General features: G+C 40.4%; 1 protein-coding gene across 3 annotated transcripts in view; it reads left to right on the forward strand.

Annotated features, from left to right (window-relative positions):
- Positions 1–27,486, forward strand: part of PHKB (phosphorylase kinase regulatory subunit beta) — a 601,073-nt gene that overhangs the window by 334,698 nt on the left and 238,889 nt on the right. For all 3 annotated transcript variants that reach the window (XM_029608470.1, XM_029608471.1, XM_029608473.1), the window contains 4 exons: positions 2,211–2,274; positions 17,922–18,017; positions 19,538–19,735; positions 20,802–20,859. In XM_029608470.1, coding sequence (XP_029464330.1) covers positions 2,211–2,274; positions 17,922–18,017; positions 19,538–19,735; positions 20,802–20,859 — 416 coding nt within the window. The remainder of the gene's footprint in view (positions 1–2,210; positions 2,275–17,921; positions 18,018–19,537; positions 19,736–20,801; positions 20,860–27,486) is intronic.

Genomic DNA, 27,486 nt, shown 5'->3' on the forward strand with positions numbered 1-27,486 from the left:
TTGGTGAAGCTTTAATTTTTGCAAACACCATATGTCCAGCTCGGAGAGTGAGGAGGGGGATCCACGACTTGCTTTCCCAGTGGACCACTGCTGACTGATCTTGTCAAACATATCCTAAAATTCTGCACCAGTGCAGCATCCTTCATTGCTGTTAAATGTGCCATGGCTTATATGGCTGTCTTGCTATTCATTTTTGTTTGAAGACTTGTCTGACTTTGATGGCATGTTTGGCCCTATTTATAATCTTTAGTTTTGTCATCTGTAGTAATAGTCTTTTACTGTGCTCTGTTTTGGGGTTTGTTTTTTTTTAATCTGTCTTGTCCGATTCATTCCAACGTTTGTTGTAATTATTTTGCAAAATGTTCCCTCTCTTGCTGTGCTATGTGAATGTCCTTTTATATTTTGGTACAGTTTTTCTGTGAAAGGCTGGACTTTGTTTTGTCTTGCAAGATATGCTTAACAGTGGATCTCCTTCAGATTTTCTTTTTTCAGTGATCTTTTGTCTGCCTCCCAAATCTGACAGAATAGAGGTTATTGTTGGCTATACTGCCTTTCATGGGTGCATGCAGGGTGGGTGACAAGGTGGAGGGGAGGTTACCCTCCCTTCTGTATTATTTGTATCTATTTCTATGATTGGTTTTGTACATCCCAATTTTGATTTTTATGCCCCCTTCTGCTCCCTGAAAATTTTTCTTGAGGCACTTGCATTGCCTCTTTCCTGTCCTGTCCAGTCCTTTTAAATTTTCTTTCATTTGTCTCTTGGGGGGGGGGGAGAATATAACCCTGTCACCCAGTGCACATGTTCTCTAAAAATGAGGCTTATTCCTTTTTTTTCATTGTTTTCTTGTTGGATAACATTTTGTTTTTCACTGCCTGCTGTCTCGCCAGGATATCTGGTTGAGCCTACCTGTCACGTTGACACTAAATTCGGCTCCAAACCTGTCTTGTTGACATCATGCAGAATATAGAACATGTTATATTTATAACCATGTAACAGGGTTTCAAATGTCCTTCATGCTATTTTTATCTACTATGTAAGTAGTTTTCCCTGTAATATATGCTCTTGGTTCCACTGTAACATTAAATTGATAGGGTGCGCTAAGACATTTTTATCTTTGTAATATTTTTTTTTTTGTGTGTAGACCTACTCTTTTATTTATTTATTTAATAGCTTTTATATACCGACTTTTCATGCGAGCATATCAAATCGGTTTACAGTAGTTAGCAAATATTCTTTTAAACTATTTGCATTTCTAAAAGAAGAAAGGAAGTAGTCTAGTGATTAGAGCAGTTGGGCTGCAAACCAGGGAAACCAAGCTTAGCTCCCACTGCCACTCCTTATCGTGGGCAAGTCACTCTCCTCTGCCTCCGGTACAAAACTTAAGTGTGTGAGCCTACCGAGGACAGAGAAATGCCTACAGTACCTGAATGTAATCCACTTCGAAAAGTGGAATGTAAATTAAATAAGGAATTAAGCACTTGGCCTTGACAGAATTGGGGGCATCCAGAGATGGTAATGTAACATGATCGGAACCTTCTCGCGAACCACAACTGAGGGAGAAGGGATGTACTGAGAGGATTCCTCCTGAATAAAATCAGGCTTTTGGCCAATCCATCACCTCTAGAACCTGCTTCTTTATTTCTCTTAGGGATCTGAGGCCTAGATGGGGAAGCACGCACATGTCAGGCTTTTCTACACCTGGTCTCGTTAATGTTAGCTTTTCTGAATCAGGGGGATGACTTAAGAGCAGAATAAATTCAAAACTTAATTCCATTTGCATTTATTTGCATTAAATCTATAGAAAGTGGAAACAAAGTTCTAATTTAAAATTGCGCACAGAGAACATAGAATTGCACCAGATGGTGGATCTGGAGTTCCATTGGTACAGGAAGCAGATAGCAGTGCTGCATTGTTTTTGTATTTTAAAATTCATCAATGTTTGTCTCCTGCGGAATACCTCACAGAAGACTGAAAAAAAAACAAATCAGGAAAAAATAAACCAGAAATGGAATCCAAGCAGATGAGAATGCATGCACATCTATGTATTGAAAAAATGTGTATCCCGCTGTATCAAAATACCTGGGTGGGTATCTGGAGAATAACAAAATGTTAACTGAGAAGAGCGTCTATGTTTGATAGAGCCTTGGAATAGAGATTTTTCTTGTGAGATTGTATGAGTAACAGACTTATTTTTCTGTTTTGTTTTTAGCTCTGTTGGTCTAGCTAAAGCTGCCCTTGAAGCAATTAATGGATTCAACTTGTTTGGCAATCAGGTACTTAAACAAAAATCTTAAATATTGTTTTCTTGTTATTAGTTCTTGTTCTTCTGTGAATGGCTTGTATTGTACATCATGAAAAATGAACATATCGGGCTGAAACTAATTTGGAGCTTATAAGTGCAAGTTACAAGTATTAATAACTGTAATGCCCAGTTAGGGAAGAATAATATTCTGTGTGGCTTGCAAGCACAGGTCCCGTTGTAATTACATGTGAGTGAAAATTGTGTGCTGAACTTCACCCACATTCATTACTTGCACACTAAATAGAAATAAAAAAAGAAGTTAACTTTGGATGCAGTGATTAATGGTATGCTAATACATCAGAAGCTTAAGACAAAGCATGCTAACTCGAAAACGTACGCACAAAGATATGCATAGTATGCAGAGAGCGTGACTTATGGGCATAAATCATTTTCTGCTCAGAAAACACGCAAGGTAGATGAATCGTGTTTTGTGCGCATAAGGCAGGCTCTCTGTGCATAAAACATGATTTCTGGGCGTATTTCATGTCCCATACAGAGAACACATGATTTTGTCATAAATTGTGTTTTATGCACAGAAATCTGGGTTCCCACAGCACAAACTCCAGGTTCAGCCCCATAGACCTACATTAGCCTGGAAAACTTTACCTCTGACCAGAAGTTCAATTCCCAGCATTAAGAAATAGAGTTAAGCCGATGCACTGGGGAATGAGAGCTAATTCCTTGATTAACATGGGATTTACATATAGAAGTGCTAATTTACTTGCACTTGTGTGCACATTTTTTTATGCACTGGATACATTATTAAATTGGGGGTAAAATTAGAGACTCGGAAATGTGCACACGGTCATGCGTTCACATGTGCACACCGCTGAGCACACCTTATTACAGAGAGTCCTGTACACTTATTAAACCAAGTAGTGAGCTTGCCTGCTAGGCTGTTGGGTTTTTGCTTTCTCACAGTGTTTTCCTTATAATATTTAAATTACTATGTACTAGTTTTGTAAAACTTTTCTCAATCCCATGCTTGCTGAAAAACAGAAAAATAACAAATGAGCATTCTGATACAACGGTGTGTGTTAATTGAAAGTGCCCGTTATTTGCAATGGTTTGTTTCACATGCTTGAAAAAGTCAATTATTCTAATTAGAAGCTAAAAGCTGGCAACCATATCACCTACCGAATGGAGAATTTTTCTTTGCTGTAGACTGATGAAAGAATTGCGTAATCCACCTGCCTTGGAAATGAAAATTCATATTTGTTGACTTGAAAGCAAGGGTGCTGCTGCTTTGAAGCAGTACAAGACGCTGGCATCCCATGAAGCCACAGAAATACTAGGGTGGCTTCCAGGAGGCAATGCTACTTTGAAAATGGCAAAACTAAATTTTGAATTAGATTCCCATGATGGGGACATTTCCCCTTTTAAGCTGCTCCACCCGTTTTTCACCCTTCCTCTTCATTAAAAAATGATTGAACTTTCTTAGTTTCAAATAATGTTTTTAGGCATTCTTGAACCATGATTGCATTGTTATGACTATATTGGCTCTTCTGAACTGGTAGTAAAGGAATTTTTTTACCTCCATCACAAGTATATGATTGTAAGCATATATGGGGATATATTTAGAGTCTGAGTTTTTTGTAGATTCACATTTTAGGACAGTAGCTGTGAGTGTTTATATTCAATAGACGGAATATAAATCAAATAAAATTCATGACGGTTCACCAACATTGCCATTTTCAGATTGACAGTCTTTAAAAGCATTGGTATGTTATCTGGTGATTGCAGTTTTGGATTATTGTAATGTCTTGAGTGTCAGTTTGCCCAAAAAGCTTACCCATAGGCTATGCATGTTGTAAAATGTTGCAGCATGTTTGGTCTTAGGAAAATCAAGGTAAGGCAAAGAAACCCCATATGCTGTATTTCCTAAGTTGGTCACCTTTTATAGAGAGAGCTAAGATTAAATTGCTTCTGATAATTTTCAGGTCATGAGAACAGAGCCATAGACAAGCCATTTGGCACCTATGGCATTATGAAAAATTGCACCTTCACCTTGAACACAACAAATAACACCTTGACCTGGGAGACCACTGTTAAGTGGAGGGGGCTTTAATTGTTATTTTTACCCAACAGTTTCCTCCTGCTCCTTTTAGCTTCCAGCTCAGTTAATACCAGTCCAGGGATCTTGGTGCCATGAGTCTCCCTTCACAGCTAGCAAGGATCTTTTTTTTTTCCCCTTATTTTATATCCCCTCTCAACTTTATTTATTCTAGTTGTAGCAATGGGTCCTGGGCTGGGGGCCCACCAGAGCTCCCTTCAGAACCTTGCAATCTTGGGCCCTCAATCCAACCACTAGGTGTTACCCCCCCCCCCCCCCATCCAATCATTTCCTCCCAGCACACAAAGATTATTCAGATTTTACATGAAAAAGGACATTCTGAGATAAAAATATCACTTATAACATGTATATTATAACCTTTTCAAAACAGCTGATACATCAATTATCACCCAATTAAAACTAATAAGGATAAAAAAAGATCTCCTGCTGCCCATAGCTGAGAAATTTTGATTTTCAGATGACCTGAGATTGCAATGGATTAGCAGGGAGAGGGCATGGGGTTGTTGCATAACAACCCCATGCCCTCTCCCTGCTTTCTTCATACTCACACAAACTCAATCATATACGCACTCTCTCATGCATGCACAATCATACACCCATGCTTGTTCTCTCTGTCATGCTCAATTTAATATACATGCACACTCATGCACTTATTTGCTCTCTTTCCTGCTCAGTCATATACATACAAATATACTTGTTCAGTCTCTCATATGCTCAGTCACACCCACACAGCTGTTCTGTTCTCTCACATGACAAATCATATAAGTTCATTATGCTCTTTCACATGCTCAGTCATTCATACACATGCTCATATGCTTTCTCTTATGCATTCTCAATCATACACACATTTGTTCATTTTCTCATAGTCAACTATGCGCACACACACACACTTGCTCGACTGTCTCAAAGGCTTAGTCACACACATATGCTTTCTCACATGCTGATTCATACACACATGCTCATACCTCTCTCCTGTGCTTAATTATTCACACACTCATATCTTTCTCTCTCATGCTTATCATTCACACATGCTCATTCTGTCTGACATACTCAGTCATTCACACACACACTCATACCTCTCTCACATGCTCAGTCATGCACACACACACTCATACCTCTCTCACATGCTCAGTCATTCACACACACACACTCATACCTCTCTCACATGCTCAGTCATTCACACACACACTCATACCTCTCTCACATGCTCAGTCATGCACACACACGCATACGTCTCTCACATGCTCAGTCATTCACACACACACATCTCTCACATGCTCAGTCATTCACACACACACACCTCTCTCACATGCTCAGTCATTCACACACACACACCTCTCTCACATGCTCAGTCATTCACACACACACTCATACCTCTCTCACATGCTCAGTCATTCACACACACACTCATACCTCTCTCACATGCTCAGTCATTCACACACACACACACATCTCTCACATGCTCAGTCATTCACACACACACACACCTCTCTCACATGCTCAGTCATTCACACACACACTCATACCTCTCTCCATGCTCAGTCATTCACACACACACTCATACCTCTCTCACATGCTCAGTCATTCACACATGCTGATAGGCTCTCTCTCTCTCTCTCATCTAACCTCTAGGTATGTTGCAGCTTGGGGAGGGGATTCTAATGCTTCTTTGTCATTGCGCAAGTCACACTGCTCTTCGAGGCCATGCCAGGCTACCCCTCACTCCTGGGCAGGGAGGGGGGAAGGAGGGGCAATATGTTTTGCAGGCCTGAGGCCACACTGCACTACCAGAGTGGCGGGGGGGAGGGAGGGAGAAGGAAGCGGACGATTGTTGCTGCCCTGTGGGCCACACTGCCTTCATTGCTGTAGTAAGGGGGAAGGGGTGAAGGGCTCAGGAGTGTGGGTTGGGCTTATCTTCCTTGCTAGGGCAGGAGAAAGGAGGAAGAGATTAATTCATTTCGAGCTCCTGCGCTGCTCTTTACAGCCAGGATGGGGGGGGGGGGGGGAGGGAGCAGGAAGCCGATAATGTTCACACGATGGCACCTCTAGCGGGTGGCCCCTGTGACGGAGGCCATATCAGCCATAGACTGCATGAAAAGCCATGTTACTAGGTTTCTGGCGGGGGGGGAATGGCGTGTATGCCTCAAACCCTCTCAAGGTCTCTATTGCCTACAGTCTCTGTGCAGAAAATGCTTTTAAAAGAGTATTATAATCGGGCCTTTTCAGCAGTGGCTCCTCAGTTGTGGAGCAGCTTACCTTATTCTATAAGATTTCTTAAACTTTTTGAAGTCTCACAAATGATCATTCCCCAATGGATCTTGACTGGGTTCTCCGTTCTTGGGCTAAATACAGTCTTTTGGTTGCAGTCTGGGTTTTTTTAGCTTTTAGCTATATTTGTTTTGTGCTGCTTGTTTTATTAATTTATGCATTTTGTAAACTAATGCTGTAGCCTTCAGCTAATTATGCCATACATAAATGTATTAAATAAATAGGTATGCAGTTAATTTTTCCCAAATTTGGGATTTAGTAATAAAGTAATGTGGTCGCTCTTAGACCACTGGGATACATGGTAATAAAGTAGTTCAGTTGCTCTGTTAGTCTACTTGAATACACAGAAGTAAATGGATAACAAAATAGATAGATATAGATATATGGTGATAACTTTTTATTGGACTAATCATAAAGGGCCGGATTTTAAAAGCCCTGCGCCGGCGCGCCTATTTTGCATAGGCCGCCAGCACGCGCATAGCCCTGGGACGAGCGTAAGTCCCGGGGGTTCGTAAAAGGGGTGGGAGGAGCGGGTCCAGGGGGCACGTCCAGGGGCAGTCCAGGGGCGTGGCGCCGGCCCAGGGGTGTGGCCGAGGCCTCCGGACCAGCCCCCGGGTCGGGAGATGGCGCGCCAGCAGCCCGCTGGCGCGCACAGATTTACACATGCCTTGGGTAGGCGTAAATCTGCCGACAACAGTAGGGGGGGTTTAGATAGGGCCGGGGGGGTGGGTTAGGTAGGGGGGAGGGGAAGGTGAGGGGAGGCGGAAGGAAAGTTCCCTCCGAGGCCGCTCCGATTTCGGCGCGGCCTTGGAGAGAACAGGCAGTGCGCGCCGACCCCGGATTTTATAAGATCCAGCGTACTTTTGTTCGCGCGAGTGCTGTTTTTGAAAATGTACCCCAGCATGTATTAAATTACTCCAATGAACAGGTATACCCTTATATATATTTTTTTTTTTGTTTTCCTTTTATTTCTATGCATAGTAATAAAGGTCAACAATATGCAGGTGATAACCTTTTATTGGACTAACTTAATCCATTTGTGATTATCTTTAGAGAACAATCAGGTCAGGTTCCTTAATAGGGTCAAGTGGACTGCTCTGAAAAGCTAGCCACAAATGAATTAAATTAATCCAGCATCAAGTTATCACTTATAGCTTGTTTGACTTTTATATTCTTGGGCCTTAGAAAAATACTGACAAAGGCATTTGTTGAATTTGACAAAAATATACCATCCTGCAAACACTGTGGCTCAGATGCCAATGATTACCTCTGAAAAGCTGTATTCATACCATCGGCAGTCCATTTTATACTGACCCTTGCTTGAAATCACATAATGGGGCCGATGCAATATTTGTGCACAGAAAACGGGGGCTCAGTGTTGAGCACCCATTTTCCCAATGTGCGCCTAGCGATGCAATATTTAAATTAGGGAGTGACTCAAAAATTGGAAGCGCTAAGGAAAACTTGTGCGTCGGGGGAACCGGAAAGGTGGTTGTCAAGCGGATTGGGAAAACAGACACTCCGTCTACGAACGTCCATTTTCAACCTGCTACCAGCGTAGACAGCACAAGATACGCGGCCTGGATGCGATACTGTTAGGAGGAAGAATCACAGAAAGCAGGATTTTTCTTTTTTTTTCAGTGCGGCCTTGAGTGTGGAAACCTTTACACCAGCCCCCGGGCTAGCGTAAAATTTGCCGCGTTGCAATGGGCACATTGGCCGCGCAGAAAATATTTGGCATTGCGGGGATTAGCTAATAACCTCATCTACATGGAATTTACCTGTGATAAGCGCTATTAGCTGCGCGATTGGACGCGCTAATCCCCTTATTGCATTGGGGGTTATGGATGCGCGTCCAATCACGTGTTAAACTGTGCACTAGTCGCTGCACACGGTATTGCATCGGCCCCAATATGTATTGTAATGTAGCCTCCACTGAGATACAAGCCATCCTGAGAAAAAATGAAACCTTCATCTCATCCTGCAGACCACATCCCCTCCAAATTACTTCTATCTATTCCAGACACAATAGCCACATCTTTGACAAATATCATCAACTGCTCTCTAGCCCAAGGAATCTGCCCTGATGACCTCAAAATGGCCTCAATCTCACCGCTCTTAAAGAAACCTAACCTTGACCCGAAGGAACCCAACAACTTCCGCCCCATAGCTAACCTCCCATTCATCGCCAAGATCATGGAAAAACTAGTGAACTCTCAACTCTCAGATTTCATCGAAGACAACAATCTTCTCTTCACCCCACAACACGGCTTCAGAAAAAATCGAGGCACAGAATCCCTCCTCTCCTCGTTGACAGATTATATCTTAATGGGCCTTGACAAAGGAAACTCATTCCTATTGATCTTGTTAGACCGCTCAGCAGCGTTCGACACGGTCAACCACACCATCCTCCTAAACCAACTCTCGGCTATAGGAATCAGCGGCACCGTCCTATCCTGGTTCAAAACGTTTCTCAATAACAGAGGTTACAAAGTTAAAATCCAAAACAAGGAATCCTCTAGATTTGACTCTGTCATAGGAGTCCCTCAAGGTTCTTCATTATCTCCGACCCTATTTAATATCTATCTTCTTCCTCTCTGCCAACTTCTCACCAACCTCAATCTAAAGTACTTCCTTTATGCAGACGATATCCAAATCATCATCCCCATCAAAGATACATATTCTGAAACTCTTGACTACTGGGAATCATGCCACCTGAAAATCAAACAACTACTAAACAACCTACACCTCATCTTAAACTCTTCTAAGACAGAAATCCTTCTCATTTCTCCGGAAACCAACATCTCCAACACTACTCTTCCCACCAACCTACCTACCACACAAGTTCGAGACTTAGGAGTGATAATAGACAACCGGCTAAACTTCAAGGCCCATATCAACAAAACAACCAAAGACTGCTTCTATAAACTCCAGGTTCTGAAGAGGATAAGACCTCTTTTCCATGCCCAAGACTTCAGAACGATCATCCAAGCAGTCATTTTTGCAAAATTAGACTACTGCAATTCTCTATTGCTAGGTTTGCCCTCTTCCTACTCCAAACCACTACAGATGGTTCAAAATTCAGCAGCTCGATTACTAACAGGCGCAAGAAAGAGAGACCACATATCCCCCATTCTGAAAGAGTTACATTGGCTACCCGTCCACTTCCGTATCATGTACAAAGCCATTTGTGTCATCTTCAAAACTATTCATCAACGCATCTCCCTCGATCTACAAATCCCCCTCCAAGTATACAACTCGACAAGACCTACCAGAAATGTCTACCGAGGCGCCCTCAAAGTTCCCCCTGCGAAAATGACCAAACACATCACTCTAAGAGATCGTGCCACCTCCACTGCTGGCCCTTCTCTGTGGAATTCCATTCCCACAGATCTCAGACTGGAACCCTGCCTCTTAACTTTTAGGAAAGGACTTAAGACTTGGTTATTCAAGCAAGCTTTCCCAGACACAATCTAATATCACGTCATAGATACAAACCAAGGACTTCAAATATTCAGCCATTAATCATGCCATTTTTACATAGCATTTAATTTATTTGTATACCGTTCAACCGTTTATTCTTTCCTATCTCTTCCTTCTTATCCAAGTTCTGCTACCCTTGTTATTTGTAACTGCTCCTTCGATCACCACAGTTCTAGTTGATGTATTTAATGCACTCCCGTTTCATGTAAACCAGCAAGATATGTGCTCATGATTGCCAGTATATAAAAACCTTAAATAAATAAATAAATAAATAAATAAATAAAAATAAAATTGTAATGAAGCTGACAACATATTACCCCTTTTTTAGAATGGAGGATTGTTCTGCTGATTTCTACAAAATCTAGAATTAGGCAAGGGAAACACTGAGCATGCTCTCACAATGCTATCTATCTGAATTTAAGAGCAAGAAGCCATAAATGCTTGATCACACTTCAATTATCACACTGCCCCATTTACATATGCACACAAACACTTACATGACACAATACTTCTGGAAATAATAGTAGTAAAAATATAGGAAAGAAATGTATGTATCTTTAAATTTTTGGTGGGAAAAGTATTTTGTAAATAGATAGAAGTAACATAAATTGGTATTCAGGAATTAGAGAAATCTAGCATGTAGGGTTAAATTTGGGAAAAGAAGTTAGCATGTAGCACATTTAAAACTAATCTGAGAATGTTCTTTTTCACTCAACGCACAATTAAGCTCCGGAATTTGTTGCCAGGGGATGTGGTTAGTGCAGTTAGTGTAGCTGGGTTTAAAAAATGTTTGGGTAAGTTCTTGGAGGAGAAGTCCATTACCCTGCTATTAATCAAGTTTTTGGGTACTTGCCAGGTACTTGTAGCCTGGATTGGCCACTGTTGGAAACAGGATGCTGGGCTTGATGGACCCTTGGTCTGACCCAGTATGGCATGTTCTTAAGAACAAAAAAGATCTCATATTTACTACTTTGCCTTGCTCTTATTCCTTTAGCAGTTGCAGTGTAGATACTACAAACTGGTGAGTTATGCTGAAGGCTTACTGTTACTCAAATTTTCAAAGTTAATGGAGTAACAAATATGCACTTTATAGATGTATATAGTTTGGTGATTCTCTAATTGGATAAATACCTTCATAAACATAATTGAGAGAAGTTATTAGTCACACACATAAAACAGTCAGTGAATGATTAGAAGTTCAGTGAGTATATTTCAGAGTCCTTAATTACAATTTCTTTTTGATATACACTAGGCAAATTGTAGAAATCCAAAAGTTTTGTGAAGCTTTTCAAAAACATCACAACATCCCAGGTGTGATTGCCTCCACTCGCTTACCTATAATTAAATTCCCCACCCCCCACTTCTGTCCCAAATTCCTTCTTGTCTTTTGTAAGAGACAGCGCTGTCCCATCATTATTCAGAAAGAAGATATTTATTGGATGAATATGGCCGCCGCATAGGTCAATTGCATACAATTATTCAATTACTAGATAATTCTAACATTTCAATTATGAAAACATCAATTACTAGTATATTCTCAATCCCCAGGCGTGACCACTGCCTAGCCTGCTTAATTTCCATTCACCAAATGCTCCGTAGGATTATGCCACAGAAATGTAGTGTCATTATGGCCGCAGGGCCATCAAAGCCATGCTCCAGTTCACAAGTGCTTTTTATAGTATCATGCTACAGCAATGTAGTGTCATTGGGGGATGAAAGGCCATTGAAGCCTCGTTCCTCAGGTTATCCTGCAATTCGAACCTGATTCTCGACAAAGTTCTTAATGGGGCAAGAAAGTCCTGCTCCATAAAAGAGCGCGTCCCTCATTAAGCATGCCAACATAATTTGGGTGCTGCACAGGCCAGTCCTGACCGTCAGCGCCGAAGACTTGACGGGCAGCTCATCTCGCTGTCACCCACTGATGCAACGTAGGAGCGGGAATACCACACTACTTGGTATTCTCTACCTGGCCAGTTTTCCCTAATTGCACATGCCGTGCACCCCAGGTTGTGGTCAACCCCCAGCCTTATGCCAGAACCAGTGATCTTCCATACCAAAACCACAAAATCCATCCCCCAAGTGGGCGGGCTGAGTGGGGAAAATGCTGAAAGAAAAGGCTGAGGACAGACTGGCGCTCCTTTAAATTATGTTCACCGGCTCACCCCCCTCTGCACCCTTCCTTGCTCTGGAGGTGGAGCACCTTCCCGCTTGTGGCCTCCCCGCCTTAGCTGCATTGCATGGACCATAAATGTAACCCAAAGGAAACACACTGGCAGACTTATTACCCTGAAATTGCCTGACAAATTGACTCTTCGTCAATGCATTTAGGACTTAGTATGTTAAGATGATTAACTATTACTCTTACTAACAAGGAAAGAAGAATAAGGTCTTATGCACAATTAAAAATACAGCCAAAAATGTATTTTTGTAAGAATGGTATCAGAATATTGTGCAAGCCTTTTGCCATGCAAATTGAATCATCAATGACACAAGTCAAAAATCTTTTACCACCTTATATAATTCTCCTTTATTGAAAAATAGTATATGATAATACAAGTTTATAAAAAGCGTAGCAAAAATCTCTTACAATATCTCAAATCACACTTATCTGATAATTTTTAATCGGCATAGGAAGCCATTAAAACCAATCCAGACCCAACACCATGTTTCAACTGCATGTTGTCTGCATCACGAGAACTGTTATTGATGTTTTCTGTATATATTGAATTTTAATCAAAACCCATTATTAAATATTTTAATATATCAATATATACCACCATTACCTCTCATGTGAATGCCATCCTCTCTTAGCATTTCAGAATACATCCAAATATTTAAAACAGCCTAGAACTTATCCACACATTTAGAATTTGTATGTTGATTATTAACTATACACCCATTCGTCCTTTCAAGTTGAAATAAAGTGTATTAAGGCCATATTACTGCACTGCAAATTACAAATTCCTTGATTAATGTGTACCATTGCTGTGACTGTATCTATAATAAAGGTTTTATTGCCAAGATATATTGACCAGGGATTTATGTTTGCTGCACATTAGTTACATTGCAAAATAAAGATATTTTTACATAATGATTAAAGGAGCCATGTTAATAATTATTGCTATCTAATTCTATTTACTAATTTCCCCTTCAGTTCAGAACGCTGACGCTCGTATTATAACAAAAATTTCCCTCCGTGATCATGTTCCTCTGATATTAGTTTCTCTTCATTGCCTTCCCATAAAATGGAGGACAGAATATAAAATTCTAAACATTATTCATAAGACGGTGCACTATGATGATAAATGTTGGACCAGTTCCGTTTTGAGGGTTTACAGGCCTGCTCGTGCCCTCGGATCAGAAGGCAAATGTCTACTTGAAATACCTTCAGTAAAAATTGCAAGGGTTGAACTAACACGAGACAGAGCTTTTTCCTTAGTAGGTCATCAGTATGGAACTCTTTACCTGACTGTATCAGGATGATTGATGATACCAACCAATTCAAAAAGTCACTAAAAACTCATTTATTTAAAAAGGCCTATAACCTGGACACAGGCCAGCTACTCTGAGCAATGGCTATTCTAATCATGTTGCTGCAGACTTTTGCATGTTGTATATTTTTGTTTTTGACATTTTATTTGCATATTTGTTCTGTTTTATTATGTTTCCATGTAGTCTGCTTTGTAATGGTCCACCGTGAAGGTTCGGAATATAAGTTTTAATAAATTAAAATTCAAATGTTTGAAATTTTAACCAGCTCTCCATAATAAATACGTTTCCCCTAGACTTCGTTTGTCATGTGTGTTTGTGTTAACTAGATTGTAAACTCCATGGAGCATGACTTCCTCTTACGCATATGTGTACAAGGCTGCATATTTCTAGGAGCACTATAAAAATATGTAGTATTGGCAGTGTGGAACAAAGGTGAATGATTCAGTTTTTGCAAAACCAACAAGTGGCTATGTTCTGAACCATTTCAGTAGGATGGAGTGAGACGATAAATAATTCCTTTATTTAAAAGTGCTTATATTTTGCCTTATTAGAATACATTCATTCTAAGCGGATTACAAACAATATAATATATAACAGCAAAAAAAAAAAAATGGAGCTGCAGGAATCCTATTGTGAAATTACAAGGGCCTGAGTCAAAAGCTTTGCTGGCTATGGTAAAAAATAAATAAATAAATAAAAATCTGTGGATATGAGAAATTTAACAGAGGTGAAAACAGTATGCCACAGGCAATTTCAAACAGCATTAGCATTTAATATCTTTTTAAACAAAATGCTGTTCATGTGCTGTTAACGGAATACATCCTGACTGTCAAATATCTTATTTTGTTGACTCTTGAGGGAAAGGAAGATGTATTAAAGTTTACGATGACCAATGTTTTATTCTCACTATATGCTGGCAGCCATTGATTATCTTTCTCACACCCTAACAAAACTTAATATGCTATCAATTACTTACAACTAGAAAAAAAAGAAAGCGTTATACTCTAATAGATTGTTTTATTTTTGCTAACGAGTATTTAATATCTATTTTAATTTTTTGCATACTGTGATTTCATTTAGGTTTTTCTTAAAGAAAAAGTGGTATTGCATAGTAGAAATAATTTTATATATTTACAGCTTTTCACAGTGTGTTTTGCTGCAAAGTGAGGGTAAAAGTTGTGCAATCAGGATTTTCTCCTCCTCCTTTTTGATATACACTAGGCAAAATGTAGAAAACCAAAAGTTTTGTGAAGGTTTTCAAAAAAAATCACATCATCTCAGGTGCGACTGCCTCCACTCGCCTACCTATAATTAAATTCCCCACCCCCCACTTCTGTCCCAAATTCCTTCTTGTCTTTTGTAAGAGACAGTGCTGTCACATCATTATTCAGAAAGAAGATATTTATTGGATGAAAATGGCCGCAGCATAGGTCAATTGCATACAATTATTCAATTACTAAATAATTCTAACATTATTTCAATTATGAAACACTCCTCTCTCTAAAGTAGTTAACTCCTATCTCTAAAGATTTGCCGACATTATGTTCCTGTGATGTGGCGCCTTGTCAGATCAAAACAAGGCAATGCAATTGCTTGCACAATGCTGGTTCTGAAGAAAGAGGTTTTAAAAACAGCGATGAATAAATAAAAAAAAAAAATAGAGGAAACATGGCTCATTACCTGAGTTTTGTGATAGACAACCACGTGGGACTGTCTCATAGTCTCCTGCTGTTGGAAATTATTGCTGCTTTTGATTGCGTTCAGAGCAAACGCTATCCCGATGACAAGAACGTGGGTCACTGAGTGATTCAGCCGTGACCTGGGGTGGAGCTAAGTGAAATTCTAGGAAAATTCTTGAGAGCCAGTATTTGTGGTGCTACTAGACACATACACGATGCTGTGAAATAGAGCCATCCGTGGAGATGATGGGGCTTAAATTGGCGCCACCTCCATGTATGGGCTCTATAAACGAGAGAGAGGCAGGGAAGGAAGGAAGCCAGTGACATAGTAACTTCTGCTATTTTTCAGCCAATCTGGTAATATGGCAATGCAAACTTTAAATGAAATTTCTGGAATACAGAATGGAAGCTAGGGCAGTACTGGAAAGTCAAGTAACATCTGTAAAATGAGGCAGAATAGATATTTTCAGGAAAGTAGAGTTCAATCAGAAAAGATAATTACTTGGAACCACAGACAGATCTCCCACTGATTGCAGTATTTTAGCATTCAGCACTCTACACTTAGACATTTTCTGCTTAAATTAAGTGTAGGTTACCCAGAACCGACCAATTAATCTTTTTAGAATTCTCTCTCAAAGGAAACAAACTCTTTTAACCAAGTGGGTCCCTGTACGTTACCAAGGAGCAAGATGTTGTAATGTTGACCAATGGGGAAACTACATAGGCGGTCACAAGATTCTGTCACATATAGTGTAAAGGATTACTCAGATGATTTCCCAGCGCTGAACTAGGAAATAAATCCGAAAAAAATTAGAAGGTAGCATGAAGCATCAAATGTGCCGGACGTAGAAAGGGATGGTAGTGGTGCAGAGTTTGCCCCCATCAGCAGTTCATTTAATTACAAGAAAACAAGCTTACACTACAGTTCTAGAGCCATAGTGCAGGGATGTGCGTTTGTTTTGATTCCTTACTTTTCGAACATAAAATCAATTTTATGCACATAGGTAATGAAATGAAACAAAAAAATAAAAAAAATGCAACAAAAATCCCCAAGAAAAGCCAAAATGAATACAGTTTTCCCATGCACGCATCTACATTAAAGAAAAGAATGGCAAAAAATGTCAGTCTAGTGTATAGCAATATAATACATTTACCTAGAAACCCTGAGATCTAGACCCTAGGCGTTGGGTTTAGGACTCAAGATCACAGGATTCTGGAAGAAGCCCTGGTGCAGGGCTCACAGCCCAGGGCTGTCACTGCAGTGATGGCGGAGCTGTGAATGAAGGGTTATGGTGCTAGATCCCAGACAGACCCCTGATCAAGATATAACCATAAATTAGAAAAGGAAATATATAAGACAGAAATGGAAACCCCACCAAGACTCTTGAGTTGGGGGGCAACACTGGGCAAATAGAGACAGAAATGCATTTATTCCTGTATTGAGAAAAATACTAAGATGCAAGTAAAGCATATTCCCAAAGCTGACAAGAAAATGAGACTTTCCCACCAAAGAATGAGGAGAATACAGGAGAAACGGCAAGTACAGCAGGAAAATACATGGCATCCTGCCACCAGCCAGAAACACAACAGGAACAAACACCAGAATTCTGAAATTGTCCTGCTGGTTGTCCTTTCTGTATTTTATAATTACATTATATTATTACCGCTATTATATATTCCTTGTTTATTTTATTTTTTTACCATTTTCACAGCACATGACAAATTGTCAGATCAATAAAGCTTCCTGAATCCGGAGCTCATTCTCCTACAGACAGGTCATGTCATTGATTCGGATAAGGAATGGCATTTTCCGAGGAAAATTAGATTGCCCTGGTCACACATTACATAGCAAATTAGAAAAGCCACAGTGTATATTTGCATAATACATAGGAGCTTTAACCCTCCTTTTATTTCAGCTTATTTAATTCAAATACAACAGTAGATATTGCATTTGTTTCCTGACGCACACTTGCATTGTAAGTTTATTGTTCCAATTAAAAGGGTTTTTATTTCTTGTTAGCTCAGCTAATGATATATTGCCTTGCATCTGTACACCTGACTTCCACATCAATTCATTAATGCACAACTGCTTAGCATGCAAATTAGGGTTTAAAAAAAACCCTCATTCTTTTCATACAGAAATTATAGATTCCCTCCTGTGTGTTGGGACTGATAAGTTTACTGATTTAACAAACACTTACATCAGCCCACCATTTTTCCATCACAGTTCTATATTTTAATTAAAAGTTCTGAGGCTTTTATTAAAAATTACAGCCATTATGTGTAATTACATTTCTCAAACTGTAATCACGAGTGTTGTGGGTCAGCAAGGATTCTTTGATGTCTTCCACTACCTTTTCCTTTTTAAATATTGAAGGGGGGGGGGGTGGGAAACATTGACTTAACAGTAACAAAGGCGGGAAGGGTAAACATGTTTAGTTTGTCATCTTATGAGAATTATTAAGCTTTAATTAATTGGGTTTTTTCTGCAAATCCTAGTCCAAGAATAATGAGGAATGGATTATATTTATTGGCACTTGCTGTTCTGGAGAAGTTTGCAAAAATATAGTGAAATGCATTTTTAAAATAAGACCATTTCATATGTCTTTTTCTTCTCAATAGGGTTGCTCTTGGTCCGTCATATTTGTGGATTTTGATGCCCATAACAGGAACAGACAAACTCTTTGCTCACTGCTCCCCAGAGAATCGCGATCTCATGTAAGTCAATCTGCCAGTTTCAACTCAATAGGTCGCTTATCACTTTTAATGACATTTTCATTACGTTTTGATAAGGAATGTGGGATTTTTGACCAGAAAAAAATGAAATTTGGCTGTTTAGCTCTTAATCCAAACTAAAACTCTATGGGGTAGATTTTATAATTTTGCGCGAGCTCGTACTTTTGTTCGCGCACTAGGCGCGAACAAAAGTACGCTGGATTTTTATAAGATACGCGCGTAGCCGTGCGTATCTTATAAAATCCAGGGTTTGTGTGCGCAAGGGGGTGCACATTTGTGCAACCTGCGCGCGCTGCCTGTTCCCTCCGAGGCCGCTCCGAAATTGGAGCGGCCTCGGAGGGAACTTTCCTTCCGCATCCCCTCACCTTCCCCTCCCTTCCCCTACCTAACCCACCCCCCCCCCCCCCCGGCCCTATCTGTTGGCAGATTTACGCTTGCGGAAAGCAGGTGTAAATCTGCGCGCGCCAGCGGGCTGCTGGCGCACCATCACCCAACCCGGGGCTGGTCTGGAGGCCTCGACCACGCCCCCGGGCCGGCGCCATGCCCCCAGGCCTGCCCCCGAAACGCAGCGTCACTCACGGCCCGCCCCCGAAACACCGTGTCACTCGCGGCACGCCCCCGACACGCCCCTCCATGCAAGCCCCGGGACTTACGCGCGTCCCGGGGCTTGCGCGCGCCGCCGAGCCTATGCAAAATAGGCTCGGCGCGCACAGGGGGGGTTTGGGGTAGGTTTTCGGGGGGGACACGCGTACCCCTTTGAAAATCTACCCCTATGTGGAGAACTTGTTCATAGAATAAATGGCTAAGAGAGACAATAAATAAGTAAAATATTTTATATTAAACTGCTTTTCATTATATAAATACATCACCGTTAAAAAGAACAATTTGCTTTGATTTTATAAGGTGTTTTGTGAAGGAATTACCATTTTAAGAGGTTTGGTTTTTTTTTTTCATTTTTATAAACTTATTGTATCTATCAAAGAAAACCTTTGCATTTGCAAAAATACATTAACAGTGAATAATAAATCAACCTAATAATCTGCCTTGTTTAGCAGTGCAGGGAAGTATTGTATTCATCCCAGTGTTATAAGTACTGTAATACTGAAGCCTTTATATTGCATTTAGGAATTTTCTGCATATCTTGTGGTAATTTTTTATGGGAGACAAAACATCCAGCTCTGACAAAAGTAACATTTTGATTTTTCTGTATAGCAAACTCTATTAAGCCTGTCCTTAACACAGAATCCACTTTGAGAGGCTCTGTGTTGGCCTCCACAGTTGCTTATATTAAGATACATTTCAGGATCAGTGGTTTAACTACTGCCAGTCCACCATATATTTATGCAAAGGATAGATCTGTGTATACCCTGCAGTGCCCCATATCCTTCAAAGGGTGCAATTCTTATAGGTGCTGTAGGCCCCTGTGTTTGTCCAAGGTTGGATACTACAATATGTCAAAAGATGGACGAAATCCTCCATCAAGCAATTTCTTTATTTTCCAGAACACCGATGCAGCCCTTCTTCCCTGTATTAGTTATCCGGCATTTGCGGTTGATGATGATGCCTTGTTTTATCAGACTCTTGATAAGATTGTTCGAAAGCTGAAAGGGAAGTATGGATTCAAGCGATTCTTGAGAGATGGCTATAGAACTGCACTGGAAGATTTCAACAGGCGATATTATAAGCCGGCGGAAATCAAGGTATTTCATCAGGGTGCACAGTAAAAATGCAGAACCTGTCCGGTGCTTAGATTGCGTTTCATCATTCATAGTGCTAGGAGCATCATTTTTGGATTAGAACCATTAGAGCTTCACTATAGCCTGAAAACAATCCATGATTACATCTGAGCTCAGGCATCCCTGAAATCTTTCACTGACACACCGCTACCTGCCCTTTCTCATCCCTTGCATTGCCCTACTGAATTTGGGCTTAGCTTGAGCCTGGTTGCAGTATACCAAAATGTTTCTGATGCTTGCATTGTAAGTTATTGCAGTTTAAATGCCTTTTATTGGTTGCTTCTTTTCTTTTAAATTTTAAAGATAATAGTGGAAAAATTAGGGAGTTAGCTCCTGCACCAGCTTAAGTGGCACCTGATGATGTGTTTGGTTTGGGAAGGAAGCAGCATTGCAGATATTGCATGCATGCAGTTTTCAGACCATGCAGAGTCAGCCATTTGGTCAAGGATCGATTTGTAGGGTGACAAATGCTCCTACTTGTAAAAGTCCACCTACATAACGAATGGGCTTGTTATTTATCATTTTTTGTTGTTTAATTTCACAGCTGACTACGGTCCCAGTACATTAAAGGCATTTTTACTTTCTTGAGGTGGGAGGATAGGAGGGGGAGCTGAGCAGTAGTGGGGTCTCGCTTCTTCTACTAATCATTTCTATAGCGCTACTAGTAGTGCCATGCAGGATGTCTTGTCACAGTTCTTAAACTTTCGTCAGCAAACGCTTTGCAGAGAATAAAATGTCAGCATAAAATATATTGGAAATCAGTTGTGTGTATGTATATGTATGTGTGTGTATATATATATATATATATATATGCACATACCTACAGTATATCTGTAATATAGAATTATATATTTCCTGAATTATTACCAGGAGCTGTTTCAGTTTGAGGTTTCTCAGATTAAAGTAGTACTTTGCAAAATATGTGTAACACTGGTTTGCCCTCTATTTTAAACTAGCTTGCTGCAATGTTTGTGCACATTTATAATCTAATTTTACCAACATTATTTTATGTATCTAAATTGCTTTTCAGCTATTTGACGGCATTGAATGTGAATTTCCTTTGTTTTTTATTTACATGATGATTGATGGTAAGTATGACCTATAATAATGACATGGATCTATGTCTAAATCATTATAGACGTTTTATTTTGCTCTGCCAGAATCGTAGGATTACGGGATTATAGATATTTTTAAATAAAATGAATAAGAAGGAAGAAGTAAAAGACTTGAAAAAATAGAAACTTGGTTCAGTAATACTTAAGGTAATAATATAATAATGTTTGGATATTTAGCCAGTCTTTCCATGTAATGCTCAGGTGACTTACAATAGTTTTCAAATTTGGAATCAAGAAGTCTGTGCCCCAAATATCTTACAGTCTAAGTTGAGGCAATGGAAAATAGGGTCATAGCCAAGGGTACAAGGAGTGTTTGTGGGGGAAGTGAGCTATGAGCTTTGGTTTCTCAATCCTTTGTTGTAACCACTAGGCCATGCCCCCTGCCATATATTAATTCAATATATTCAGGAGGGCATGGGATATACACAGCGGATCCTTAGAGGCTTGAGGTTGGAAATGAATAAAAGGATGCATAAGGGTAACCTGCACTTAGCGGCAGTTACTCCCCTTAACAGAAGGCACGTGGGGTAACCAGCATGGAGCGGCAGCTACTACATATAACGGAAGGCATGGGGAAGTAACACGGAGCTGCAGTTACTAATTTTAACAGAAGGCATGGGAGTTACTACTCTTAATAGGGGGGTAACCTGCAAGGAACGGCAACTACAATCATAAGCAGCTTGCTGGGCAAACTGGATAGACCATTTGCTCTATATGCCATCATTACTATGTTACCATGTTTCATGTGCAAACTGTAATAATTATTTTAGCTATTATACCATTAAAGTTCAGAATTGATTTCATCTAGTATATTTTTTTAATTGGTTACCACACAGATCTATACAACTATATGTGACCATATGCTGCTATATTCTTATAAAGAGGTTTTTGCTGGCTGTAATCTACTCATGGAATGCACTCTGTGTTTTCATAAAATAATTTAACAATAGGTTCTTGAAAGCCCCTATGAACCTCTCCAGCTCATCACTTTCTGTAACTTTAGTTTTGGGGATTTTTTTTTTACAAGTTTACAAAGCATAACTTCTGTTGTAGTCTTTACCTAGCAAGATGGGAAGAATGAACAGTATTAATGCACAAAATACACTTATGGAACCGCAAGCATGTTAAAAGTTGAAGGAAACTTCTTCTCTGAGCTGCAGAAATATTCAGCTTTTCCTTTGCTTGTTTTCAGAAGAGGAAATGGTATCTGGGCCAGGCAATTTTCAGCATATCTGTTTAGAACAAGGTCCTCAAGAAATGCAACCCAGTTGCGCTTTCAGGATTTCCACCACGAACATGCATGAGGTATAGTAACACGCTTACAAACAGGTTTCATGTATATTCTTGTTGGAAATCCTGAACATCAGACTGGCTTATGGCCCTTGAGGACCAGATTTTAGGATCCCTGGTTTAGAGCAAGACATCCCTCCCTACTCTACTATATAATTCTTTCTTTTTCAGAAGCAGGAATAGTTTAGCCTTTTTGCTCTTGCAGCCTCAAGTCCAATCTGTCTCCGACCCAAGTGACTGAAAATCATTCAGAATCAGGTAGCAGTAAATAAACCTTAAAAGTAATGAGATTTGGAGGTCTTTGGCTTGTTTGACCTGGAATGAATACCTCATCAAAATGCAGCTTTGAAACAAAAATCTGCTGCAAAAGGGGAAAAAGCTTTGCAACCTCTTAAGCAAAACCATAAAGCAAGTTTAAGTATAGTTAACATCTTCTGCGTATGCTATAATGTAAGTGTAGATCATGTTGCTGAAGATAGACCATGTGATCGCATGCCTCCTTATCCAAGGTATTAAATGTCCTGCTGCTTATCGCATAGTAAGTAGAGCCAAATGGTATTTAAAAGAAACTTTTACTCCGTGCAGTTTTCCAACACTATTGCATAGCAAATATTACATTATGCACATTGTATCAATTAACCAATTTTATAATTTGTTTTAAGGTGCCATGATTCAGGACATTATGTAAATCAAATTTACATTATTTTTCAAGTGTAGGCAGACTCCTGAATCTATCAGAAAAGCAATGTTAGTGTGTTGCCAGTTCCCCCACGATTTTTGGATCTGGTTGATTCATATTGGCTTTGTCAGAAAATACCATTGTGCACTGCATGAAATAATTAAGTGCATGTTCCATAGGAGGCAATTTGTCATGCTGTTCCAAACATGGCTTTTCCTCGGCCTTCAGAGGAATAGCAGGGAAGCTTAAAGAATTTAAAAAATAAAGACTTGGCAGTTAAAATTGTAATTGATAGAGTGACAGTAAAACTGCTTTGTATTTTTTAAACGTTGCACGGTACACAGAGGATTTCCAACCAGGGTCTCCAGTTCCTCAGCAACACATAAACATCTGGATTATACTCTTAGACTGACTGCCAGCTGCCAACATTCAGCAAACAAAATATCTGATAAATATTTATAGAACTGTTAGTAAGAGACCTAATAAACAGGGCCTTTGGTCTCCCACAATTCTGCAGCCGTGGAAGGGCTGCAAAATCTTCCCCTTCCCGTGGAATTTGCAAGACCTTGCTGAATCACTGTGGGAGGTCAGGAGGTCTGGTCCACTGCAGTCTGCCCCAGTAGAGAAGGCTAAGTCGTCCTGTCCCATGACAGCTTTTTCAGCCTCTGCTACCAAATCCATTCCTAGTCTGTCCCCTTACCCCCATGTGTACAGTGATGGATTAAGGAGAAGGCGGACCATGCAACCGCCCAGGGTGCCTACCAGTATGAACACTGAAAGAAACTTTATCTCTCCAGTTCATGAGATTTGCCTCTCCTCGCTCTCCTTCCCACAGCGGATGAAGGGCTGGCATGAGCACAAGGTCCCTACAAGAAGAAATTGACCTGCAAGAAGGTATAGCTAATCTTATTTCAGTGCGTGCAGTGAGAACCAGGAGAAGAGGAAAAAGAAGCTTTGGGTCTGAAGCTTTGAACATTAGCAGAGGGTGGTCAGCAGGAGGAAGATATTTTCCCCTGCATTGTGGTCATGTACTAGTTCAGGGGTAGCCAGTTCCAGTCCTCAAGAGCCACAAACAGTCCTGGTTTTCAGGCTGTCCATAATGAATATGCATGAGATAGATTTGCATGCAATGGGACTGGACTTGAGACATTTTCTGAAGATTGTCACCCTCATAGATGAGCTTTCTTGGATGCTAAAGATATGAGCAGACCCATTAAATACTAAAGGAAATACACATGATCTTCGTTATTTATTTATTTTATTTGTCGTGTTTTGTATACTGTCATTCGGTTTCGCCATCAGAACGGTTTACAGAATTTGGGAAGTGTGTTAGTTAAATAACATTACAACGTATTGTCATCAGATCAGTTTACAGTTTCATGGTTTGTTGTGGGTTAGTTGATGTAACGTGCTAATACACGTAGGATGGGGTTACAAGGTGAGGTAATTGGGTAGGAAAGTAACTGGGATGAGTCAAGCAAAAAGGTTAGTAACACAGGTTTTCGAGGTTGAAAATATAGTTAAGATGTGGTTAAATATGCATTTTAGGCTAGTTAAAATAAATGTCTTAGAGTTTCTAGTGGTCGTAGATACGTTGTTCATGGGATGGACAGTTGTTTTTTGATGCTGGTATGCGTAGGTGTCTGGCAGTGCGGGTATGGTGTGAGTTTGCGTTGGCTTTGGTGAACAGCCAGGTTTTTGGTATTTTTTGAAAGGTTTTTATGTTGGGTTGAGTTCTTATTTCAGTTGGGAGTGAGTTCCATAGTGAAGGGCTGGCGATGGATATGGTTCTCTCATGGGTTGTATTTAGTTGTGTGGTTTTGGGGGGAGGGATTTTGAGGAGGCCTTTATTCTTTGATTGTAAGTCCCATTTCGGAGCATGGTGCTCGATGGTTTTGCTTAGCCAGTTGGATTGTTGTCCTATGATGAGTTTATGCAGAATTGTTAGTACTTTGTAGTCTATTCGATATTTTATTGGGAGCCAGTATAGTGATGTGAGACTTGGAGTAATGTGTTCATGTTTTTTTGTTCCGGCTAGGATTCTGGCAGCTGTGTTTTGTAGGATTTGGAGTGGACGGATAGTTGCGAGTGGTAGGCCCAGTAGTAGGGCATTGCAGTAGTCAAGGTTGGCAAAGATGAGTAGTTGCAGGACAGTTCTGAAGTCATCCTGTGAAAGGAAAGGTTTAAGACGTCTGAGGGTAAGTAGTTTGTGGTATCCTTCCTTAATCTTGTTAGTTATGTGGATTTTGAATGATAGGTTATTGTCTATGGTGATTCCTAGGTTTCAAGCATGCATGACAGGAGAGATTGATGTTTTTGGGTTTTCCATTTTGAGTGGTTGCATGAGAGGATTGTTGTTCTTTCTATCTAGTATGATTATTTCGGTTTTGTCAAGGTTTATTATGAGTTTTAGGTCGGATAAACGTTGTTATGGGGGAAAACCTTATCTTGGATTCTCAAAGGAATGCAGTCATGATTTTTACAATGGTAAACATGGTTTCTTAGCATCCAATCAGATGAATCCAGAACAAGTGGGTTATGCACCTATACCAGCAGGTGGAGACGGAGCAAACTGACGTCATAGTATATATACACCTGCAGTGACATCAGCCTGTCAGTATGCTCCGTCTCCAGCAGATGGTGGACATGCATCTCCCTACCGGGGATTTTGAAAAAGAAGAATTAAGGATATTACATTTGCCCTGCTCTCCTGCGATGATACCAAAGGGTGTCACTCACACAGTTGAGAATTACTGAGGTGATTTCCGTGGTCCTGCAGATGTGCCTTGGTCCAGTAGCTGGTTTTTCAGCCAGTGTTGACTTAGCAGCTTAAGATTCTGAAAAAGATCCACAAAATGGGGGTAATTCAACCTAATAACAATTCACAACCCACATTGAATATTTTCTTTTTTTTTTTACTTTTTTTCTTAATATCTTTCAAACCATTAAAGAATGCCAAATAACTGGGTCACCAATATTTGTTCATTAAAAATTTGACTCACTTTTCACAAAAAATGTGACTCACTTTTCACAAAAAATGTGTTAGAGAGGAAAGTGGTTGTTTCATAAAATTTGTTCAAGGAACCATCCAGGTTTTCCTCGTTATTTTTTAATCATGAACACCACCGTCCCTCCTATATTGAATTTATTATTTACTATCAATAAAGATTTTTGTATATATTTGTTATATTGTTGTTTTATATAAAATATTGTGAAAAGTTAATCCTCCACACAAATAGGAACAGTCGACCAACTAGTTGCTTATACTTTCATTGTCTTGATAGACCAACAGAGACAGTACTTAGCTTTAACGTAGATGCTGAGACTTCAATTCACAAAAAGCGTTTTTGCCCAACAAGGCCAAGTTTCGAATAAATTCTTCGTCAGGGGAAATCGCTTGTCCACTGCTCATCTCAGCTCTCCAAAATTGCTTGTCAATAATCTTCTACTTGAATTTAAAGACTTTAAAAATGCTCGCCAACGCGCTGCCTGTATGTCCAATGAAACCACCGAAACCCCCTAAAATCAGTACCACCTGCTATAGATTTAGGAAATTGCTAAATTGCTCCATCAAAGCAAGTAAGAGACTTGGGAATACAACTAGATGACAACTTATCAATGAAGGGACATATCAGTAAATTTATTAAAACCGGTTATAGAAGCTGCAGCTATTAAGCTGCTTAAAACCTTTGACTACCACAGACATCAGAACAGTTTAGAAAACACTGATATTCTTGAATCTTGACTACTGCAATTCATTGCTCCTTGGTCTTCCTGTATGTCACCTTTACTGACGGACCGTTACGCACAGCAGGAGGAAAGAGCAGAAGAGTTCGCCGAGCCCGTTCGTCCACTGCAGGGGAAGGGGGGAGGGAGTTGGACGGTCGGAGCAGAGCAAATCTCGCCCATTTGCGACGCCACAGTACACTGGGAGGAGAGGTACGGAGAGAGGCAGGTCCCCGTAGAGGAGCCCCTCCCCCTCTGCATATCCCACGATCAGCAGGGTGCAGCCGGCCCTGTAGAAGAGAAAAAGAGGGAGTGGAGGAGGGCTGAGGGAGAGGGAAGGGGTTGTGGATGAGGGGAGAGGGGAGAGGGGATGGAAGAAAAAGGGAGGAGGATATGACTGAACAAGTGGGAAGGGTGAGAAGTTCTGGAGAAGAGAAAAAAAGGCAGTGGGAGGAGGGCTGGGAGAGGGAAGGGATTGTGGATGAGGTGAGAGGGGAAGGAAAGGGAAGATGAGAGAGGAGGGAAGGACAAAGGAAGAGGATATGAGTGAGTAAGTGGGAAGAGTAAAGTTGTGGAGAAGAGAACAAGAGGGAGTGGAGGAGGGCTGAGGGAGAGGGAAGGGGTTGTGGATGAGGGGAGAGGGGATGGAAGGAAAAGGGAGGAGGATATGACTGAACAAGTGGGAAGAGTAAGACGTTCTGGAGAAGAGAAAAAAGAGTGGAGGAGGGCTGGGGGAGGGAAGGGGTTGTGGATGACAGGAAGGAAAGGGAAGATGAGAGGGGATGGAAGGACGTGTGTCAGTAAGTGGGAAGGGTAAAAAGTTGTGGAGAAGAGTGGCTCTGACCGATGTGCCAGTCTGACCGACGGAATCTCGCCTGTTTGAATGGGATTACAGGAAAAATTGG

This window comes from Rhinatrema bivittatum, chromosome 7 (genome assembly GCF_901001135.1).
Source record: "Rhinatrema bivittatum chromosome 7, aRhiBiv1.1, whole genome shotgun sequence".
Taxonomy (NCBI): domain Eukaryota; kingdom Metazoa; phylum Chordata; class Amphibia; order Gymnophiona; family Rhinatrematidae; genus Rhinatrema; species Rhinatrema bivittatum.